The sequence below is a fragment of the Scyliorhinus canicula genome, chromosome 5 (assembly GCF_902713615.1).
Source record: "Scyliorhinus canicula chromosome 5, sScyCan1.1, whole genome shotgun sequence".
In the NCBI taxonomy this organism is placed as follows: Eukaryota; Metazoa; Chordata; class Chondrichthyes; order Carcharhiniformes; family Scyliorhinidae; genus Scyliorhinus; species Scyliorhinus canicula.
In genome coordinates this window covers 26,451,402-26,474,508 of record NC_052150.1, presented here as the reverse complement: position 1 = coordinate 26,474,508, position 23,107 = coordinate 26,451,402, and the positions used below count along the sequence as shown (strand labels likewise).

At 46.9% G+C, this 23,107-nt stretch overlaps 1 protein-coding gene across 3 annotated transcripts in view; it reads left to right on the top strand.

The window, feature by feature from the left end:
* LOC119965858 (sodium/hydrogen exchanger 3) overlaps nt 1-23,107 on the top strand; it is a 141,964-nt gene that overhangs the window by 39,772 nt on the left and 79,085 nt on the right. Inside the window, exon 1 of one of the 3 annotated variants that reach the window (XM_038796785.1) lies at nt 12,592-12,786. The exons of the other annotated variants lie outside the window; for them this stretch is intronic. Within the exon in view, the coding sequence (XP_038652713.1) occupies nt 12,705-12,786 (82 nt within the window). The 5' untranslated portion in view covers nt 12,592-12,704. Of the gene's footprint in view, nt 1-12,591; nt 12,787-23,107 lie in introns of those variants that run through there. 3 annotated transcript variants of the gene reach the window in all.

Sequence of the window (23,107 nt, the reverse complement as noted above, 5' to 3'; positions counted from 1 at the left end):
TAGTGTGCGTGAGGTGGTCAGCTTCATAAAAAAGCTGGTGTTGTTAAAATTATTGTTGCCCTCCTCCTTCTTGCTCCCTAAACAAACACAGTGTGTGTGTGTGTGTCTCATATCGGACATGCTGGTTGATATATTATTTTCCTTTCTTGCCTTTTTTCTATTATTAAAGTGAAGGCTCATAACATTTTTTTTCTCCATGTTCAACCACCAACTTCAGTCTTTCATTCCCTTTATAATCCCCAGACCTTTAAATCCATGCTTGTTATTGCTAAGGGGATACGATTGCGTGATAATTAAATCACTACTTAACCTTTTAATGATCTTTTGATTTATATAAAAAAAAAGAAAATGTACGTCTCTGGTGCAATTGGTCAGCATGTTCAGCGGTTAACTAAAAGGTTAGTGGTTCGAGACAGTTCCGGGGCAAAGACTTTACTGTTTTCTGGTTTGTTGTTGGGGACCTGGGTAATAATCGAACCATCTCGAATGTTACCTGTTGTTACGTGAATCCTTTATTAAATACATATTTATTTTAGGGTGGCACAGTGGTTAGCACTGCTGCCTCGGTGCCAGGGACCTAGGTTCAATTCTTGGGCTGACTGTCTGCCTGTGTGGAACTTGCACGTTCTCCCCGTGTCTGCGTGGGTTTTCTTTCGGGTGCTCCGGTTTTCTCCCACAGTCGAAGGATGTGCAGGTGAGGTGGATTGGCCGTGATAAATTGGCCCTCGTGTCCAAGGATGTATGGGTTAAGTGGGGCTACAGGGATAGGGTGGGGGAGTGGGCCGAGGGAGGGTGCCCTTTCAGAGGATTGGTGCAGACCCCATGGGCTGGTGGCCTGTTTTTGTTCTGTAGAAATTCTCTTCTGTAGACATAAAATATAATTTGGAGACTTGTCATCTGCAAAATGAATTCTGGACCATTCACTTTGATCTCATGGGTTGCTTTAACTCTCCTTTTTTGTAATTTTTTTTGAAAAAAACACTTGCAATGTTAATGGCTGCTGTTCCTCCATGTTAGTTCCTGACCTAGGTGGTATTTGAGTGGGTAATGGTTGAGTACCAATGACTCTCAACCACACCTCCTATGGTTGTTTTGGATTAAGCGAACTTTCTATTTGCTCTTCATGTGGTAATCTGTTATATGGACCCGTGTAATTTTAATATCCCTCTTTCTCTAATCATGGGTTATATTTCTTGCCCCATTGCTACTGTCTAGCATTCGTGAACTAATTCCCCACAAATGAAGGACTGAACATGGTTACTGTGATGTTCTATTCTATCACATGCAAGTCATCACATTAATTTGATTTGACAACCTGGATAGATGGAGGATGTGCGGGGTCATGATGGGTAATAAACTGAGGCTTGAGCCAGATTGTTTTCTCTTTTCTAGATTGCCTTTTGTAAGGATGAAAGCCTTGCTTGCCCATTATATGGTGACAATTTGCACTCGGAGTATCAATGTCCATGTGTTGTGACCTGTGCTGATATTCCTTTTCCAAACTTTTACCCTGTGAATGCACTGCAAGGTCTATCCATTCCCTCTAAAATGTAGCTGTCCTGGTTTGTAGGTACGTTGCAGAGTGCAAAATGAGTAGAGCCTTAAAATTGGGGCCAAAGTCCAAACTATTTTTTAAAAAACCTTTCCAACACTGCAAACAAATAGCTCCACTCCACACGATCAAATACCTTCTCTGCATCTCTGCATCCAGAGCACCACAATTCCTTCCCTTCTTCCAGAGAAAGCATCACATGCAACCGGCACTGCATATTAGACAACTGTCCACCCTTCACGAACCTCATCTGCTCTTTTCCAATCATCTTTAGTAGGCACCCCTCCAACCTGCCAACACCTTTGCCAGAATCTTGTCATCCACATTCAATAACAACATTGGCCTGTACGATCCACATTCTCTGCTGAGTCCTTATCCTTTTTCAGCAGCAGAGAAATGGATGCCTGTCCCATCGTCTTTGTCAGTACCCCTTCGCTACCCCGTGCGCTAACATTGGCAGCGGCATCAACTGGCATGGTGGCACAGTGGTTAGCATTTTGCTTCACAGCACCAGGGACCCAGGCTTGGGTCACTGTCTGTGTGGAGTCTGCACATTCTCCGTGTCTACGTGGGGTTCCTCTGGGTGCTCCGGTTTCCTCCCATAAGTCCCGAAAGTTGTGCTTGTTAGATTAATTGGACATTCTGAATTCTCCCTCAAGTGTACCCTGACAGGCTCCGGAATGTGGTGTCTGGGGGATTTAAAATGAATTAAATAAATAAATTTAGAGTACCCAATTACTTTTGTTTACCAATTAAGGGGCAATTTAGCATGGCCAATCCATCTACCCTGCAGATCTTTGGGTTGTATGGGTGAGACCCACGTAGATACAGGGAGAATGCACAAACTCACATGGACAGTGACCTGGGGCTGGGATCGAACCTGGGTCCTCGACTCTGAGGCAACAATGCTAGCCATGGCTGGCATGTGATGCAGTGGTTAGCACTGGGACTGAGCGCTGGACCTGGGTTCGAACCTGGCCCTGGGTCACTGTCTGTGTGGAGTTTGAACATTCTCCCCATGTCTGCGTGGGTTTCACCCCCACAACCCAAAGACGTGCAGGTCAGGTGGATTGGCCCTGCTAAATTGCTCCTTAATTGGAGAAAAAAATAATTGGGTACTCTAAATTTATATTTAAAAAAAACCCAATGCCAGCCACTTTGCCACCGTGCTGCCCGCGACTAGGGAATTTTGACAGTAACTTCATTGCAATGTTAATGTAAGCCTACTTGTGACACTAATAAAGATTATATTTTAATGTATTATATTATCCAGAAACTACTTAAACTCCATTGGGAAGCCATCTGGTGTGCCTTGCCTGTCTACATTTTCCCTATCTCTGCCCACGCTTCCTCCTCCAACCCTGTCCTCTCCTCCTCCTCACACCTCGGGACCTCAACTGCCCTAAAAAAACCCTTGTGTCTAACTCCGGCTTATTCAGTTTCTTATCAAACTCTTCAATCATCTACTCCGGCGTCGCTACCACCAACCGTCCTGTTCCAGACCCTAACAATCTCTCTCACTGCCGGCGGAGCTGGCCCGCCAACTAGCGGTGCCCGTTCATACAACCCTCTTTTACATGCCTTAATTGCTGAATCGCCTTTCCTGTGGACAGAAGGTCAAATCTGGCCTGCAGCCCCTTCCTCCTTACCCAAAGATCAGGAATTGGGGGCGCGATTCTCCACTGCCCACGACGGGTCGGAGAATAGCGGGAGGGCCTTCGCGACAATTTTCCCCGCCCTCCCGCTATTCTCTTCCCCCCACCCCCCCACGGCTGCCCCACGACACAAATCGCTGCTCGCTGTTTTTTACGGCGAACAGCGATTCTCCCCAGGCCGATGGGCCGAGTTCCCAGGCCTTTATGGCTGTTTTCACAAACGCAATCACACCTGCTCTCACCATTCGTGAAAACAACCGCAAAGTGCCGTCCCGGACAACCATGGCACCGATTGGCACGGCCGTGCCTAGGGTGGCATTGGCCTGCGATCGGTGGGCACCGATCGCGGGCAGCGGGTCCGATACCCGCGCACTATTTGTTCTTCCTCCGCCCCGCAGGATCAGTCCGCGGGGCGGCTGAGGGGCATGACGGCCTGCGCATGAACAGGTTTGACGCGTCTGTGTGATGACGCCATCGTGCGTGTCAGCCGCCGTGACGCTTGGCGCGCGGACTTAGCGACGGTCGCTAAGCCCGCGATGCCGTGCTTCACGGGCCGCGCTGCTAGCCCCGCCCGGGGGGGAGAATCGGGTCCTGGGAGGGGGCGTGGAGGCTGCCGTGAAACACGGCCAGTTTCACGGCAGCCTTTACGACTCGCCGCATTTGCGGAGAATCGCGCCCTGGATCCTTCCATCCACTGCCAAAATTTCCTCTACCAACTGATGCCGCTCCTTTCTTGCCTCCCTACCCACCTGAGCCTTGAACGAGAGTACCTCACCCTTCACTGCTGCTTTCAATGCTTCCCACACTATCGATGGTGACACCTCTCCATTCCTATTAAACCCTATGTAGTCCAACCTCAATTGCGCGTCCCCTTCGGTGCAAATTTTTGGATCTGCCAACAACCTCGCATCCAGTCTACAGGTGCCTCTGTGCCGACCCCTTCTCTAGGACCACATCCACCCACTGCGGAGTATGGTCCGAGATAACAATCGCAGAATATTCTGCCTTCCTCACCCCTGCCAACAGTGTCTTTCCCGTAGCCAGAAAATCTATCCTCGAATACACATTGTGTGCTGGTGAAAAGAACAAATACTCCCCCTCCCGCGGATGCAGAAACCTCCACAGGTTCACCCCCCCCCCCACCCCCATCTCCTTCATAAATGACAACACCTTCACCGCGCCCCCAACTGCCTAGGGGGATCAGTGAAAGCGGCATGGACCTAGCTACCTTCGGCAGGAAAGCCAATTTCAATGGGGTCCGAATAGATCTGGCCCATGTAACTTAGAATCGAATATCGACGGAGAAAAACTAATTGAGCAATGGGTTGTCTTTAAAGAGCAGGGAGTATGTATACAATCCCACAAGAGGGAAAGGAAGGACCAATCTAGCCATACATCCCCGGATGAGGAGAGAGCAAGATGAAGCAGAGGAGGGGCAGACATTACGGATGTCACGTTGATAATACATCAAGAACCAGGCTGAATATAGAAAGTTCTGAGTTGGAAGTGGGGGAAAAAAGCAGCAAAGCTAAGAGCATGAGAAGAGACTGACGGTCAACATGAAAGGGATCCAAAGTTCTTCCATAGGCATATAAATATAAAATGGAGGTAGTAAAAGGAGGAGTGGATGATTGGGGAACAAAAGGGGATTTTCACACGGAGGCTGACACTATGGTCGCATGAATCCTAAATTGACTAAGTAACAGGAAACTGTAGTGGTGAACCATTGTTTTTCCAGACTGAAATAGAGTGGATTTCCCCAGGGTTCAGTCTTGGGACCATCCCTTTTCTCGATCTATATTAATGACCACGACTTGGGAGTAGACTCCTCAACGACTCCCCCTCGGACTGATCTGTTCCCTGTAAGAACACTATTCACGAAGCCCTATGCTGCACTTGCTCATGGATTTGCTTTGTCCCTTGTTCCACACTGTAATCAATCACTGTTTGTCGATGTACCGTTTGTCAATGAAATGAAATGAAAATCATTTATTGTTACGAGTAGGCTTCAAATGAAGTTACTGTGAAAAGCCAGTGTTCTCTGATTATTCTTTTTGTCTATTATGTACGTACTGTGTGCTTTCCTCGGCCGCAGAAAAATACTTCTCACTGTACTTCGGTACACGTGACAAATTCAATCATCATTGAGTTCACACTCCCTTTTGTCTCCGTTTTCTCTCCATCTTACACAGATGGCTTGCTTCTGCCTCCAGCAGGTCAGCCCCTGTGCTGCCTAAGCTTTGATCCATGCCTAGAATCGGATGGGCAGAACAGTGGCAAATGGAATTTAACCCTGAAAAGTGTGCGGTGCTACATTTTTAGGAGAACTAACAAGGCAAGGGAATGCACCAGACAGGCTGCAGAGGGGATTCACCAGGACACTTTCTGGACTGGAGCATTTCGGCTATGGAGAGGCTGGTTAGGCTGAAGTTGTTCTCCTTGGAGCAGAGGAGGCTGATGGGGAAAGCTAATTGAGGAACATGGGGTCGATAAGAAGAAAACTTTCCTCTTGGGGTCAATAACAAGGCGTCATTAGGTCAGAGACAGGAAATTGTGAGGGGTTTGGAGGGAAGTTTTATTTTGGCCAGAGGGGGGTGGGAACCTGGAACTCACTGCCTGAAGGGATGGATCAGGCGGGAACCATCACAACCAAAGCAGTTAGATGAGCAGTTGAAATGTCAGCGTATAAGGCTATGGAGCAAGTGCTGGAAAATGGAATGAGCATAGGTAGGTGCTTGATGGCAGGTGCAGACATGAGGGCCTATTTCAGTGCTGTAAAGCTCTTGTGACTAGTTTTTAAAATCGCACCGATGTACCATAGTAAATGGCCACCTGTACAACCCTTTCTGAAATTAAATGAAATGAAAATTGCTTATTGTCACAAGTAGGCTTCAATGAAGTTACTGTGAAAAGCCCCCAGTCGCCACATTCCAGCGCCTGTTTGGGCAGGCTGGTACGGGAATTGAACCAAATGCTGGCCTGCCTTGGTCTGCTTTAAAAGCCAGCGATTTAGCCCAGTGTGCTAAACCAGCCCCTTACTCGTGGTAAATTTACCAAAACCAGACCACTCCCTTGCTCTTTTTCTCCATTGCCTTGTCGTTTTCCCTTTCAGTCGGTGGAGTTGTGGACAGTGCAGAAGGATGTTACAAGTTACAGAGGGACATAGATAAGCTGCAGAGCTGGGCTGACAGAAATCATTCCCATGACAATGCCTCTACCATTCAATGGAGTTTAATGCAGAAAAGTGTGAGGTGATTCATTTTGGAAGGAATAACAGGAAGACAGACTACTGGGCTAATGGTAAGATTCTTGGTAGTGTGGACGAGCAGAGAGATCTCGGTGTCCATGTCCATAGATCCCTGAACGTTGCCACCCAGGTTGAGAGGGTTGTTAAGAAGGCGTACGGTGTGTTAGCTTTTATTGGTAGAGGAATTGAGTTTCGGAGCCATGAGGTCATGTTGCAGTTGTACAAAACTCTGGTGCGGCCGCATTTGGAGTATTGCGTGCAGTTCTGGTCGCCACATTATAGGAAGGATGTAGAAGCATTGGAAAGGATACAGAGGAGATTTACAAGGATGTTGCCTGATATGGAGGGAAGGTCATATGAGGAGAGGCTGATGGACTTGAGGCTGTTTTCGTTAGAGAGAAGAAGGTTAAGAGGTGACTTAATTGAGGCATACAAGATGATCAGAGGATTAGATAGGGTGGACATTGAGAGCCTTTTTCCTCGGATGGTATGTCCAGCACGAGGGGACATAGCTTTAAATTGAGGGGAGATAGATATAGGACAGATGTCAGAGATAGGTTCTTTACTCAGAGAGTAGTAAGGGCTTGGAATGCCCTGCCTGCAACAGTAGTGGACTCGCCAGCACTAAACGCATTCAAATGGTCATTGGATAGGCATATGGACGATAAGGGAATAGGGTAGAGGGATTTTAGAGGGGTTTCACAGGACGGCGCAACATCGAGGGCCGAAGGGCCTGTACTGCGCTGTTATGTTCTATGTTCACGTATTAATTGAATTCTCTTGAATGTTAATACGGAATCTCCTTTCAGTGGGCAAGATTCTCTGGCCTCCCTGTGCCATGTTTCTCAGGACAATCACAAGAATACCCATGTCAGGCAAAACAACTTTTTATTGTAAGAGAAGAGGATTCTGATTGAATGGTAGAGGCATTGTCATGGGAATGATTTCTGCTTGATTAATTTAGCTTGATGCTGAAATAGGGTGCATCAAAGACATTGTGCAGGATAATGGCTACCATGATCAGATTGTTATAAACCTACATATCATAAGTGTCCAGTCTACTTCCAATTCACAAAAATGAGCAACAGAAGGTAGCTCTTTATGCTACTGGTCCAATGTAGTAGCAACATGAATAGTATTCACCACTAACCAGGATGCTGCTGTCGAGCAAACAAATCTCTCAAACAAGTAATGTGGTATAGACAATTTCCGTGTCGGGGATGCTAGGTATGTAGGTTGTATATCTTGAAGACTGGTGGGTCATATCAAACAGCATGTCCTTTCTAATGTTTGCAATCAGGCCATGCTTACAAAACTAAAAGTGTGTAACATTAGATTGGACAATATTTGCTAAATAATCCTCCGTATGCTATAATCTTTGTGCTGTTAACCAATTTAAAATTGGCAGTTGGGTCTGCAGTGTGGTGCAGTTGCAAGTACTGCAAGCTACATATATATTAATACACAGGACCTTGTTCTTTGCAGACATAAAGAACGTGCACACACATTGTGCCTGTTTCAGCGAAACAAGCAAAATGTGACAGCCATTCGCTGGTTCAATCCTCAGGGCGTTGCTGTGACCAATCGGAGTCATGCTGCCTGATTTAAAATTCAAACTGCTTGGCATCAACAGGTGCATTCTCCATGGCAATGCCTCTCTCAATTGGTGAACCTGCCAACCAATCACCTCTCTCGTTGTACAATATGAAGTTGGTGCTTCCTCTTGCATTGTGTTCTTGCGATTGTCCTGATTTGAGTGCAAGATGAAAAGGTTTAAAATCATGCCTTCTTTCAAAAATTTACAAATGAAGCCTTTAGCCTCTGGCTTCCCCTCTACCTTTGCTGGCTAAATTCTGTTCTTCTGTATATTTCACCCCGTCCCCCCTTCCACTGCTTGGTTCAGTCATTGAGTCCTACATCTCGCCACCTGGTTGTGCTCGGTTTGCATCTTAGAAGCTCCTCAGCACTAATCTCTCCAGCCAAGCTCTCTTGTAATCTTTGCTTTGATGGCACATTGCCCGTTTTCTATGTTGCCTACCCATGAAGCTTCACGAGATAACTTAAATGCACGATAATTGCAACAACAATATTTAATGACGAGTGCAATCTCTACTTTATGTTAGCTCTGCTAAAATGTTGTTTTGAAATGATTAACGACCCAGAGTGCAAACTGCATAATGAATTCTACATGTTGTAAGTGTGCCCTTTTGTTGTACGATGTGTTCTAAAGTGCAAATATGGAGATCAAATATTTATTTTGCTGTCCCAATAATACAACTGGCCTGGAGTACTGTAATTTTCTGGCACAACTAGGTCTGGTATTCTTAGTAGGCATCTGAAGACGTGGATGAGAAGACTGAGTGATGCACTCATGTCCAATGCCCTTTTCTTTTGGGTAGTGACTGCTGCAGCCAGTTGTGTAAGCAGAGTTCTCTCCTACTAACTGGAATCCTTAGCCCTTACTGGGCCTCCGGTTTAGATCAACTAATAACTCTAATTTGTGGCAAAAGTTTAATTTGACAATTTACCATCATGAGCGAAGAGCGAGAATTTGTTGCACAAAGGATTCTTGCAGCACTGAAATGTCTCACCATGGGAAGTGCTAGAGGACAAGGCCATTAATAATAATAATAATCTTTATTGTCACAAGTAGGCTTACATTAACACTGCAATGAAGTTACTGTGAAAAGCCCCTAGTCACCACATCCTGGCTCCTGTTTGGGTACACGGAGAATTCAGAATGTCCAATTCACCTAACACCACGCCTTTTGGGACTTGTGGGAGGAAACTGGAGCACCCGGAGGAAACCCACACCGACACTGAGAACATGCAGACTCCGCACAGACAGTGACCCAAACCGGGAATCGAACCTGGAACCCTTGCGCTGTGAAGCAACTGTGCTAACCACTGTACATCTTTGGTGATAAAATTGAGAATGTTACTTGAAGGTGAGGAAGGCTATCAGAGTTATGTAGAGTTTTTTGGGTTGCTCTAGTAAGGAACTAGGACAGACAATGGGTTGATTGGCCTCCTGTGGGTTAAACCTTCGGTTCTGAATTGCTTGTTGGAGGGAACAAAAAGTGTTTTGCATTTCTCAACAGAGACATTACATGTCTTGTTGCTCAAATGTAAGTTTCTAAAATAAAACAAGCAAAAGAAAATACTAATTTTTATAAACACCGAACTACAGAATGTTTTCCAAACTATAAACCAGTGACAGGCAACCTAGTGGACCACGTGGGAATCCCTCCATCTCAGTGGGCTGCAAGATTGAAATCAACATTGTTCACTAACCGTGACCTTCATGAATAAGATCAATTATATTTAATGCAAGCCAAATATTTCACGACCACTTTTGAAAATGTTTAATCATTTATATGTAAATACAACTGTCGTCAACTTTAAATGGTAAAAGGGCAGCACGGTGGCGCAGTTGTTAGTACTGCTGCCTCATGGCGCCTAGGACCCAGGTTTGATCCTGGCTCTGGGTCGCTATCCGCGTGGAGTTTGAACATTCTGCCCCTGTTTGCGTGGGTTTCTCCCCCATAACCCAAAACATATGCACGACAGGTGGATTGGCCATGCTAAAATTGCCCTTTAATTTGAAAAAAATGAATTGGCTACGCTAAATTAAAAAAAAAATGTATAATGGTAAAAACAAGAACTATTTACACTTTGGATGCACTGCTTTCACCGTACTGTATGCGCACAGCGCAATCAGCTTTACTTGTGTGTCACTTCAGTTATACAAGTAGAGAAAAAGCTACACAAGATGTGGCGACCCTGCACGTGGGCAACGGTCAACAAAATGTCTTGTGGGCCACACTCTGAACCCAGATAGGCTGCATGTGACCCCTGGGTCGTAGGTTTCCCACCACTGCTATAAACTCTTCATTCTCTTCAAACGAACACTTTTTTTTTCTGTTTGCGGTTGTAAACATTTTTGGGAGCAAGAAGTTGTATATGGAATATTCATATCCAGGGAGTTTAATGTATTTGTCAGGATTAAAACCTAGTTACATGACTGGCAATATTTATCCTTTTTTTGAGTACCCAGTCTTTTTTCAATTAAGGTGCAATTTAACATGGCCAATTCACCTACTCGGCACATTTTTCTTGGGTTGTGGGTGAGACACCCACGCAGACTCGAGAAGAATGTGCAAACTCCGCACGGACAGTGACCCAGAGCTGAGGTTTTTTACCATTCTCTCTTGTGTGTTCCTCGCAGTATTCTTGAACTTGTCCAGGACTGTCTGGAAGTCTCTCTTGTCTTGCCCTTTGAAGTACTTGAAGATTTTGGCTGCAGTTTCACCTGCAATGGTGAGCAGAAGCTTTATTTTCTCTGCATCCGCCATGCCATCTAGGTCGGATGCTACCAGGTAGATCTCGAATCTCTGCCTGAGCACACGCCAGTTTGCACTGAGATTGCCATGGTACCTGAGCTGCTGCGGAACCGGAATCTCGAACATCTTGCCTGGGTGCTGTTGCTGGTAGTCGGATTTGTTGAGTTGAACTATAGAGATTCAACAGGCCACTACTGGTACCATGTTGTGTTATGCTTCTTCATGTAGCATTAGCTGCTTCCTTGATGTATACTCTGACAAAGGAAGGTTCAGACTTGGAGATAGGTTTAGGTTTAACACATTTATTGAACAGTTAACAATTCTCCTACTTGAGTTCGACTCTCCTGCTGATCTAGCTATCGTAACTCAACCTAACTAACCAGTCTGCTCTAAGGTGGGTGTGATGCTTCCTGATCTGCCCCTGTCTGAGTGTCGCCTATGGAAAGAGAAAGAGCATGTGTGCCCTGTCCTTTTATATGGGTTGTCCCCTTGTGGTAGTGTCACCTTTGGGTGTCTTGAATGCCTATTGGTCATGTCCTATCTTACTGACCTATTGGTTGAATCTCTGTGTCATGATGTCTCTGGTGCTCCTCCTAGTGTATCTACATTAACCCCTTGTGTATTTAAAATGATGCATATCACCACAGTATGAATATTGAAACTGTAACATCCTGCCTACCTCCCAAGGGCAGGCCCTCACTGAACCTTAGTAAAAGCAAAATACTGCGGATGTTGGAAATCTGAAAACAGAAAATGCTGGTAAACCCGGGTCAATCAGGCTTTTTGAAATGCACATTTAATGGTTGACTTATACACATTTAGCTATTCTAATGCACGGTTAACTCCACAAATGAACGACATTAAAAGAAAACATTTTTTCACTTGAGACGGCTGGGTACCCAACTGCATTCTAAAATTTCTGTACAAGTCGCCAATAAATCCTATTATTGGGAGCCAATGTGTTCACCGGCCCAGCAATGCGTGGCCTGCAACATGACCATGTTGCTAGAAGCCCTTATCCTGCAGGCGAGTTAGCAAACTAAAAGTTACATCATATTGGCCCTTCATTTATTAACTGTTCTTTTAAAGGTGACCTTTGCAACTTGCATCTTTAATGCAAACTCTGCTGGAGTTTGTACGCGTCTTTTTCTTTGGGATATAAATGAATATTCTGATATATCACAGTTTGGGAAAGGCGTCGGTCTGAGTTCAAATGTCTCGTTGCTTTCTCTGCCATGGCACATGCCCTGCGCTTCCTGGCTGGGTAAGTAGCTGAACGTGTGTTTTCTTTCTGTTTTTGGTGGTCTGAATGTTTGACAGCTGAAACTTGGGGGGGGGGGGGGGGGGGGGGGGGGGGGGGGGGTCACAAAGTGTCTAATTGCTTGAAGGAAGATGTTTACATTTTTCTTGTGGGGGGAGAAAGGGGAATGAAGTTTACAGTGAGAGGTAGCCTAGGAACACCAAGGACAAGCCTTTTGGAATAGACTTTCTGCAAAGGAAACCTTTAACTTTGAACTTGAGCTGAAGGAGAGAGAGGACACTGGCCACACGGCTGACCAGGAGGGGTGGGTTTCATTGAGCTAGCTGGCAAAGGAGAGAGAGAGAGCGAAGTCTTGGTGTAATTATAGGTGCAGTTACTGTAATTCTGTCCGAGGTGAGACACACAGGCCCCACCTCCTTTTAATTGGCCGGCTTTATAAATGGAGCAGTTTAAGAGGGTTCTTGCCTGAGCACTCGACATGGCCGGGGATAGGCGGCGGCGTGGGGGTGGCTGCAGCCTTTGGCCCCTTGTGCTGCTGCTGGCTCTGGCTGCATCGCTCGGCTGCTCGGCAGAAGGAACGGGTGAACCCATTCGGGTCACTGGGGAGACTCCGACCGGCACCAACTCCAAGTCCAGCCGTTTCCAGATGGTCACTTTTGATTGGCAACATGTGGAAGACCCCTACATGGTTGCCGTCTGGATATTGGTGGCCGGTTTGGCTAAAATTGGTGAGCAATTGGGGAGGGTCTTCATTAGATGTTGAAACTCTTGAGGTGTTGTCTTCTGCTAATGCAAACTAATTTTTGGATTGTGTGTGTCACCAGGACGTGGTTTAAAAATAGAACTTCCTTTGGAGTTGATTATTTTAATCTCAAATCGTGTGTTTCTGTGTGCATTGGAGGTCAGTGAAGCTATGCATCAGGCCAGGGAATAGCTGTGATAAAGTGGTATTATCAATAGACTAGTAATCGAGTAATGCTCTGGACCTGGGTTCAAATCCCACAGCAGATGGTGACATTTGTGTTCAATTTATACGTCTGGTCTGTTTTAATCAAAAACCAAAATATAGGGAGAGGGAAGGGGGCTAACGTTTCGAGTCTGAATGACTCTCTTAAAGCTATGATGTGGAGATGCCGGCGTTGGACTGGGGTGAGCACAGTAAGAAGTCTTACAACACCAGGTTAAAGTCCAACAGGTTTGTTTCAAACACGAGCTTTCGGAGCACGGCTCCTTCTTCAGGTGAATGGAAAGGCTTGTTCCAGAAATGTTTATATAGACACAGTCAGGGATGTCCGGAATGCGAGCACCTGCAGGCAATCAAATCATCAAAGATGCAGAGAGAGAGGTAACTCCAGGTTAAAGAGGTGTGAATTGTCCCAAGCCAGTTCAGTCGGTAGGCCTCTGCAAGTCCAGGCTTGTTGGTGGGGGCCGAATGTAATGCGACATGAATCCCAGATCCCGGTTGAGTCCGCATTCATGCGTGCGCAACTTAGCTATAAGTTTTTGCTCAGCAATTTTGCGTTGTCGCGTCTCCTGAAGGCCTCCTTGTAGAATGCTGACCCGGAGATCAGAGGCTGAATGTCCTTGACTGCTGAAGTGTTCCCCAACTGGAAGGGAACAGTCCTGCCTGTTGATAGTCGCACGATGCCCGTTTATTCGTTGTCGCAGCGTCTGCATGGTCTCGCCAATGTACCACGCTTCGGGACATCCTTTCCTGCAGCGTATGAGATAGACTACATTGGTCGAGTCGCACGAGTATGCGCCGCGTACCTGGTGGGTGGTGTTTCCACGTGTAATGGTGGTGTCCATGTCGATGATCTGGCATGTCTTGCAGAGATTACCTTGGCAGGGTTTTGTGGTGTTGTGGTTGCTGTTCTGAAGGCTGGGTAATTTGCTGCAAACAATGGTTTGTTTGAGGTTGCGCGGTTGTTTGAAGGCCAGTAGTGGGGGTGTGGGGATGACCTTGGCAAGATGTCCATCCTCGCTGATGATGAGTTGGAGGCTGCTTCTTCGCAGACATCTTCTTCGCAGCCTCCAACACATCATCAGCGAGGATGGACATCTTGCCAAGGTCATCCCCACACCCCCACTACTGGCCTTCAAACAACCGCGCAACCTCAAACAAACCATTGTTTGCAGCAAATTACCCAGCCTTCAGAACAGCAACCACAACACCACAAAACCCTGCCAGGGTAATCTCTGCAAGACATGCCAGATCATCGACATGGACACCACCATTACACGTGGAAACACCACCCACCAGGTACGCGGCGCATACTCGTGCGACTCGACCAATGTAGTCTACCTCATACGCTGCAGGAAAGGATGTCCCGAAGCGTGGTACATTGGCGAGACCATGCAGACGCTGCGACAACGAATAAACGGGCATCGTGCGACTATCAACAGGCAGGACTGTTCCCTTCCAGTTGGGGAACACTTCAGCAGTCAAGGACATTCAGCCTCTGATCTCCGGGTCAGCATTCTACAAGGAGGCCTTCAGGAGACGCGACAACGCAAAATTGCTGAGCAAAAACTTATAGCTAAGTTGCGCACGCATGAATGCGGACTCAACCGGGATCTGGGATTCATGTCGCATTACATTCGGCCCCCACCAACAAGCCTGGACTTGCAGAGGCCTACCGACTGAACTGGCTTGGGACAATTCACACCTCTTTAACCTGGAGTTACCTCTCTCTCTGCATCTTTGATGATTTGATTGCCTGCAGGTGCTCGCATTCCGGGCATCCCTGACTGTGTCTATATAAACATTTCTGGAACAAGCCTTTCCATTCACCTGAAGAAGGAGCCGTGCTCCGAAAGCTCGTGTTTGAAACAAACCTGTTGGACTTTAACCTGGTGTTGTAAGACTTCTCTTAAAGCTGTTATTTTAATGGATTTTTTTTCATATACAAGGTAAATATTGAGGGGTTTACTGGACCAGTGCCTGCCCAGCTTTTAAGATTCTGTATGAAGAAGTTGACCTGTGTATCAGAGAGTGGGGGTTTCATGGACTTGGATTCGTTGCACATCTTGCTGAAGTTGTCACTTGTTGAGTCTTGATTGTTGGCATCGGCTTTTCAACTGTCGACGTGTATCTCGATTAATTAACGCAGTCATAGAACATAGAACATAGAACAGTACAGCACCGAACAGGCCCTTCGGCCCTCGATGTTGTGCCGAGCAATGATCACCCTACCCAAACCCACGTATCCACCCTATACCCGTAACCCCCCCAACCTCACTTTTTAGGACATTACGGGCAATTTAGCATGGCCAATCCACCTAACCCGCACATCTTTGGACTCTCTCCTTTTTCGGTTTCCCAACACTTAAACCGACAAACTTTTAAAAATCCAAATCGGGGTCAATTTAGCGTGGCCAATCCACTACCCTGCACATCTTTGGGTGGTGGGGATTGTGACAATATGTATTGTAAATGAAGGGTTAACAATTTAATGTGATACTTCCAACCACTAGATGGTGATCAAGAGCACACGTGTGAATCACCCTTGATTCTGGAAGAAAGTGATTAGGCGGGTTAGAGGCTAGTCATGTTTTTACAAGTTCTGTAGATAAAATCATAGTTTAGTTTAGCTGTAATCTTGTAAATTCAAATCTATTTAATAGTAGTGTTAATAAATTAGCTTTGTTAAAAACATAGCTTGATGTTCTTTGGAAGACACTACACGCCATCCTCATCCACAAAGCAAAGAACATCAGAGATGAGACCTGTACAGGCACTAGGAGAACATCCATGTGGAGTTTGCACAATGATCCCGGGGCTGGGATCGAACGCGGGTCCTCGGCACCGTGAGGCAGCAGTGCTAACCATGGCACTACTGTACTGCCCCACCTACCAATAATTCTACCGGTGCGACTAAATTAACATGCTGCTATAACTAGTCTAGTAACTAAAGGTGGTTTGGGGCAGTAATGTACCATTGTTTGTTTTTTTTTGAGTGATGTTGGATTTCTCTATCATGGTAAATTATTCTCATTTGAATTGTTTTGAAGTTGAGTTTCTTGGAAGTTGAGAGGAATACACATACAGATGTGTTTGGTGACATGTCTCCAATGAGATGAAATGGAGTTTGAGAATTCTAGTGTCGCAACAATCCTAGAATATGTGGTCCAAAAATACTTAACAGGTTAACGAACAGTGCTCGCCATTACTTACACTTGCCCATCTAATCGCCATTGTATTTTGCATCATTGTTTTCAGTCCAATTTGCTGGAGGTGCACACTTTTTGTACAGGACATCTGAAATCTTGAGTGAATACGGCAAACAACTTTGTGTGTCTAAGTAACCAATCCGATTTGAAATATTGTGAAATGAACAATGTAAGAGTGTAACAAGAAAAATATAAGCTATCACCGAGGTAGAGATAGATAGATTCTTGACGAATAAGGGGATCAAGGGCTATGGGGAGGAGGCAGGAGAATGGGGATGAAAAACATATTGGCCGGACTTCCGGTGACGGTGGGCGGGAAGCAACCGCGCAACGGAGGGCTCCCGGTTTCAAACGGCATTTTCGGGGCTTTAAGCCTGGTCCCAAGGTCCACGGAGGCATCAAAGGCACGGAGGAGGCACAGCAGAAGAGTATGTCAAGGGTCGGTAAGAAAACGGCCGTTAAAAGAACAGCTGAGGGGCCCGTCAGGGAGAGGAGAGGTCACCACGGGGTCACCAGGAAAAAAGGAGGCTGGAGCATCAGGGGAGGCCTCATTGCTTACTGCTGAACAAATAACCAAGGTAATGGCTGCAGAATTCGAAAGGCAGTTTACAAAACACCTGGAGGCGATGAGGAAGGAGATGAGGGGGGTTTTGAGTGTGCTGGTGGAGGAGCCGATTTCCTCGGTGACGACGGCGGTGGCGAGCGCTGTGGCGGAGGTGCGGGCGCAAGGAGAGGCGCTGAAGGTAGTGGAGGAGATGGTGGTGCAGCATGATGATCAACTTACCTCGATGGGGAAGAAGATGCGGAAGGTGAACAAGGATCTGTAAGGAAAATTGAAAGACCTGGAAAACCGGTCCAGGCGTCAGAATTTGAGGATTGTGGGGCTGCCCGAAGGAGTTGAAGGGCCGAGGCCGAAGGAGTATTTTGCCACTATGCTGGCGAAGCTATTGGGGGAGGGGGAGGATCCCTCCCGATACGAGCTGGATCGGGCTCATCGGTCGGGGAGGCCTGTACCAAAGGCGGGTGAGCCGCCAAGAGTAGTGACCTTGTGCTTCCGTAGGTACTGTGTGAAGGAGGAGGTCCTGTGCTGGGCCAAGCAGAAGCGGGTGGTGCAGTGGGCTGGAGCTGGTATACGTGTATACCAGGACTTTACGGCGGAGCTGGCGAGGAGGCAGGCTGCTTTCAACCGGGTGAAGAGGGCACTGTACATTAGCAAGGTGCAGTGCGGCATTGTATACCCAGCGAAGCTGAGGGTGACTTACAAGCTCAAGGACTTTTTGGAACGGTGGAGGCAGCAGAGGAGTTTGCGAAGGCAGAAGGACTGTGGCAGAACTGAGAAGTTGAGATATGGCCACGTGCTGATGTAATCTCAGGATTATATTTTCTTCATTTTTGTCTCTTTTTATTTATTTTTTGTTTTACTGAGTGTGGGTGTATGGGCTAATGGGGACAATGTATATATTTGGACAAGAGAGGTGCTGGGACTTGCACTCTAAGTGAGGGCTCTTTGGGGTGTAGGTGGATATGCGGGGTTTGTGTGTTAAAAGGGGATTTCTGGGTTTTTCTAGGGCCGGGCAAGGGGGAAAGGGACCCGGGTGGGGGCCTCCGTGCTGGCCGGTTTAAACCGGTCAGTGAACAGGAGTGAGGTGGGGGGAGGGACTGCGGTCATCGGAACCTGGCAGAACAGGTTCCGAGTGGTCTAGCCGGGGTGGAAAGTTTGGGGGGAAGGAACCAAGGTTGGGGGGAGGAGTTTTACAAGAGGTAGTGGGCAGGAGGAATTGGAGGGGAGGGGAGGGTTTACAGCTCTTGGGTATCACATACGGTACTTTTTCAGAGGTTGGATGGCGTTGAGGAGGGGGGGGGAGGGGATTCTAGGGTGACCATGGGGGGGGGGGGGGGGGGGGGGGGGGGGGAGGGGGGGGGATGGGGGAAAGGGAGGAGTGGGCACTATATGATGACCATGGGCGGTCTCGGACTCCTTTCTCTTTTTCTCTTGTGTTTTTTGTTTCCACTGTGGGAGGGTTTTGTTTATTGGATACATATATTGATAGGTGGGCTGTTGTTTGGGGTGGTGGGAGTATGGGATCGCTGTTATTTTTTAAGGGGATTGACTTTGTATTTGTTACCGTTTACTGTTTGGGGGTGGGGGGGTGCATTTTGGGGGAAAATATGAAAATGGAGAATAAAACATTAAAAAAAACAAAAAACAGAAAAAAAACATATCGGCCATGATTGGATGGCATAGCAAACCGATGGCAATGTCTAATGGCTTTATGGTCTTATATAATGAACATTACATTCACCCAGGCAGGTCCTGGAAGAGAAATAAAAAAAGGAGAGAAAAGATTGGATTTAGAGAGAAAAATAAAAATTTAATTTGAATCTAAAAAGGTCTCCAACAAAGATTAAACTTGAAGGGGATGACATTATCGCTGGCTTTTAAAGCAGACCAAGGCAGGCCAGCAGCACGTACCAGCCTCCCCGAACAGGCGCCGGAATGTGGCGACTAGGGGCTTTTCACAGTAACTTCATTGAAGCCTACTTGTGACAATAAGCGATTTTCACTTCATTTCATTTTGTATTTGTCACAGTAAATTTTCAGTGCCAGAGGTTGACTGGAATTAATTTACAGTTATCGTGTTGTTAAAAACATAGTTAAAGACGTGCGGCATGGTGGTGCACTGGTTAGCACTGCTACCTCATGGTACCTGACTTTGATCCCTGCCCCGGGTCACTGTCCATGTGGAGTTTACATATTCTCCCCGTACCGACGACATGACTTTGATCCCTGCCCTGGTTTACTATCCATGTGGAGTTTACACTCTTTCTCTCTCCCCCCCCCCCCCCCCCCCCCCCCCCCCCCCCCCACACACACACACACACACACACACACACACAAAGATGTACAGGGTAGGGGATTGGCCATGCTAAATTGCCCCTTTATTGGAATTTTTTAAAAAAAAGTTAAAGATGAAGCATCTTTTTGTGGTGGGCTTATTTCATACTTACAATACAAGCACCACAACTTTGGCATATAATGTATTTGACTGGGAAGCCAGAATGAGATGCCACCTTATGAAATTCACAGTGAAGTGATGTATCTCGGACTGCAACTTCTGACTTTTTAGTACTTTAATCGTGCATCTTCCCTCGATGGAAGATTTCTTTAGCATTTGCCCTTAAATAATGGTGAGTGCTGTGAGCCTTGCTATGGATTTAATTGCACCTTTTTTTTGATCCAATGTAGATCAGCTCCTAATTTCTGATTCTAAGGCTAATTGTAGTGATCATCTCTCCATTCGGAGATCAACTGATGAAACAGAGAACAGCGTGGACCATGAACCTTTCTGGTCTGCGGGGATCAACTAATCAGGTTTACCAGCAGAGAGCATTGGAGGGTAAATTCAGTTGTAGTGACTTAATAAACCGCTTCTGGCTAACTTGTCTTGCCCAATGCAGACTTTGAACTTTTCAGTCACACTTTTGGAACATGCAGAATGCCTTCCTATTTTGCTTCGCTACTTTTTATAGGGGTAGGTGTGAAGAGGAGAAGATTTCCCCAAATTATTTTTCAGGGAAAGCGATTGTTCAGTGAATAATGAGCAGCATTCACTAAAGCTGTGACAACGTGGTGTTCTAAGTTTATAGGCAAGAAATCTCATCCTTTCCCTGTGGACTATTGCACCTGCCGTTGTTGAATGGATTAATATTCCCCTCTTTCCACATGGCTGTCTGAAAGTGGTGATGAAGCTAATTTGTGGAAACTGTGCTGCCATCTTGGCTAATATCAAACTAACTCAACGTGGGGTGGAATTTGACCCTTGACTAGGGCTGCCCACTTACATACTGCCTACTTCGTTGAGCTGTTGAGTGTCGCTGGGCAATTTTATCCATATTTGGGTGCACAGCGCCTTCTAAGTCTGGGGCGGCATGGTAGCACAGTCGCTAGCACTGGTGCTTCACAGCGCTAGGGACCCAGGTTTGATTCTGGCTCGGTCACCTGTCTGTGCGGAGTCTGCACGTTCTCCCTGTGCCTGCTTGGATTTCTTTGGGGATTCCCGGCCCCCCCCCCCCCCCCCCCCCCCCCCCAAAAGTCCAAAGATATGTGGGTTAGGGGGATTGGTCTACTAAATTGCCCTGTATTGTCCAAAAGTTAGGTGAGATCATTGGGTTAAGAGGATAGGGTGGAGGTGTGGGCTTGGGTAGGGTGCTCTTTCAGGAGCTGGTGCAGACTCGATGGGCCGAATGGCCTCCTTCTGCACTGTAAATTCTATAACAGTTCTGTAACATGTCTTCCTATTCCTTCACTTGTGTGAAATGAAGAAAAATCCTAGAGCTGTAGGGAAAGGAGAATTATAGTTATCAGTCTTTTCACTGGATGTAAGAGAAAGGGAAACCTTGTCAATCCAAAATATTTTGTTTATATGAACTTCAGAAGAAAGTAAAGACTTGTTGGCATGTGTCTTATGTGCTGACAAGTAAACCTTTGTATTATATTTCAAACAAGGTTTGTTATTTTATGACCGAAGTGGTATAAAACAATAGATGTCCTCTGCAATATAATTGGCTGAAACTAGAAGGCAATGAGGTTGAACAGGATTATCGACTAATGTCAAAAATGGTACGCAAGCACTGGATGACTGAACGCAATTAAAAAAAAAAAAAAAAGTTTTTATTCTCCTTTTTCACATTTTCTCCCGAATTTACACCCACCAACAACAAACAATAATCAACAACAAATATGTCAAACCCCATAACAATAACAACGATCCTATCCTCCCGCCAATCCCCAAACATCAGCCCGCAGGTTAACATAAACAAATGACAAAAAGAAGTCCGAGGGATTACCCATAGTCATCTTTAATATACACTGACCCTCCCCCCAAACTAATGTTCGATGTTATCCAGTTCTTGAAAGTGCATAATAAATAGTGCCCATGACTTGTGGAACCCCTCCGAGCTTCACCTCAGTTCGAACTTAACCTTCTCAAGGGTCAAGTATTCCAACAGGTTCCCCTACCACGCCAGGGCACAGGGTGGAGAGGCCGCTCTCTATCCCAGCAGGATCCGCCTTCGGGCGATCAACGAGGTCTAGTTTCACGTGCACCATCTTGGAAATTACCCTAAACACCGCCTTCCAGTACTCCCCTAGCCTTGGACAGGACCAAAAAATATGAACGTGATGAGCGCAACCACCCCCCCCCCCCCCCCCCCCCCCCCCCCCCCGCCCTCCCTCTGCAACGTTCACACACATCTTGTACTCCTTCAAAAAATCGGCTCATCCTTGCCCTCGTGAGGTGTGCTGTGTATACCACCTTCAGCTGTATCAGCCCCAACCTCGCACATGAGGTGGAGGCATTCACTCTCCGGAGCACCTCACACCAGACCCCCTCCTCTATAACCTCTCCCAGCTCTTCCTCCCACTTAGCTTTGATCCCTTCCAGTGGTGCCTCATCCTTTTCCAAAATAGCTCCGTACACCGCAAACACTATCCCCTTCCCCAGTCTCCTTGTCGTCAGCACCTCTTCCAGCAATGTGGAAGCCGGTTCCTCCGGGAAGCTCTGTATCTCCTTTCTGGCAAAATCTCGAACCTGCATGTATCTAAACATTTCTCCCTGCTCCAGCCCATACTTCGCTTCCAACTCCCTCAATCCTGCAGATCAACCCCGAAGAAACAAATCTTTTAGCGTCTTAATCCCCTTCTCTTCCTATTTCCGAAAGCTTCCGTCCCACCTCCCTGGCTCAAATCTGTGGTTCCCCTGAATCGGCATTGCCCTTTACCCTGTCCCCAACCCGAAGTGTTGGCGAAACTGCGTCCAGATTCTCAATGAAGCTATTATTACCAGTCTCCCTGAGTATTTCCCCGGAGCTATCTGGAGCGGTGCTGTTGCTAGTGCTTTCAGCCCCGACCCCCTGCACAAACTCTCCTCCATTCTGACCCACTGGGAACCAACCCCTCTGTCCCAGCTCCGCACCTTCTCCACATTTGCCGCCCAGTAGTAGTATATCAGGTTCGGGAGACCCAAACCCCCTGCCTGCCTTCCCCTCTGTAGCAGCACCATCCTCACTCTGGCCACCTTCCCTCCCCATATGAACGAGGTAATCCTTCCCTCAATCTCGCTGAAAAAAGACTTTGGCAGGAAAATCGGTAGGCATTGAAAAATAAACAGAACTCGCAGCAACACATTCATTTGAGCCACCTGTACCTGACCTGACAGAGGGCGACCATCCCACCTTGCCACAGCGGCTTTCACTCTCCCCACCAAACTAGTGATGTACCTGCGAAGCCTTCCCCACTCCCGGGCAACCTGCAGCCCCAGATACCTAAAGTGAGTCCCTGCCCTACGGAATAGCAGCTCCCCCACCCCCGGCCAAGACACCACAAAATACCCACTCTTGTCCCGGTTCAGCTTGTACCCCGAGAAAGTCCCAAATACCCGCAGTAGCTCCAATCCTCCTATCGACGCACTCGGTTCCGACACATACAGCAGCAAGTCGTCGGCATATAAGGACACCCTATGCCCCGCCCCGCACAATTCCTTTCCATGCTCCCGAACTTCTTAATGCGATGGCCAACGGCTCAATCGCAAGTGCAAACAGCAGGGTGGACATAGGACATCCCTGTCTCGTCCCACGGTGGAGAGAAAAGTATCTCGAGCTGATGTTGTTTGTGCGGACACTCTCCCTCAGCTCCTTTATATAATAGCTTTATCCAGTTCACAAATCTTGGTCCAATCCCAAACCACTCCAGCATTGCCATCAGGTACCCCCATTTTACCCGATCAAACGCCTTCTCGGCATCCAATACCACAACCACCTCTGTTTCCTTCCCTTCCACCGACGCCATAACGACGTTCAAAACTCTCCTAATATTCA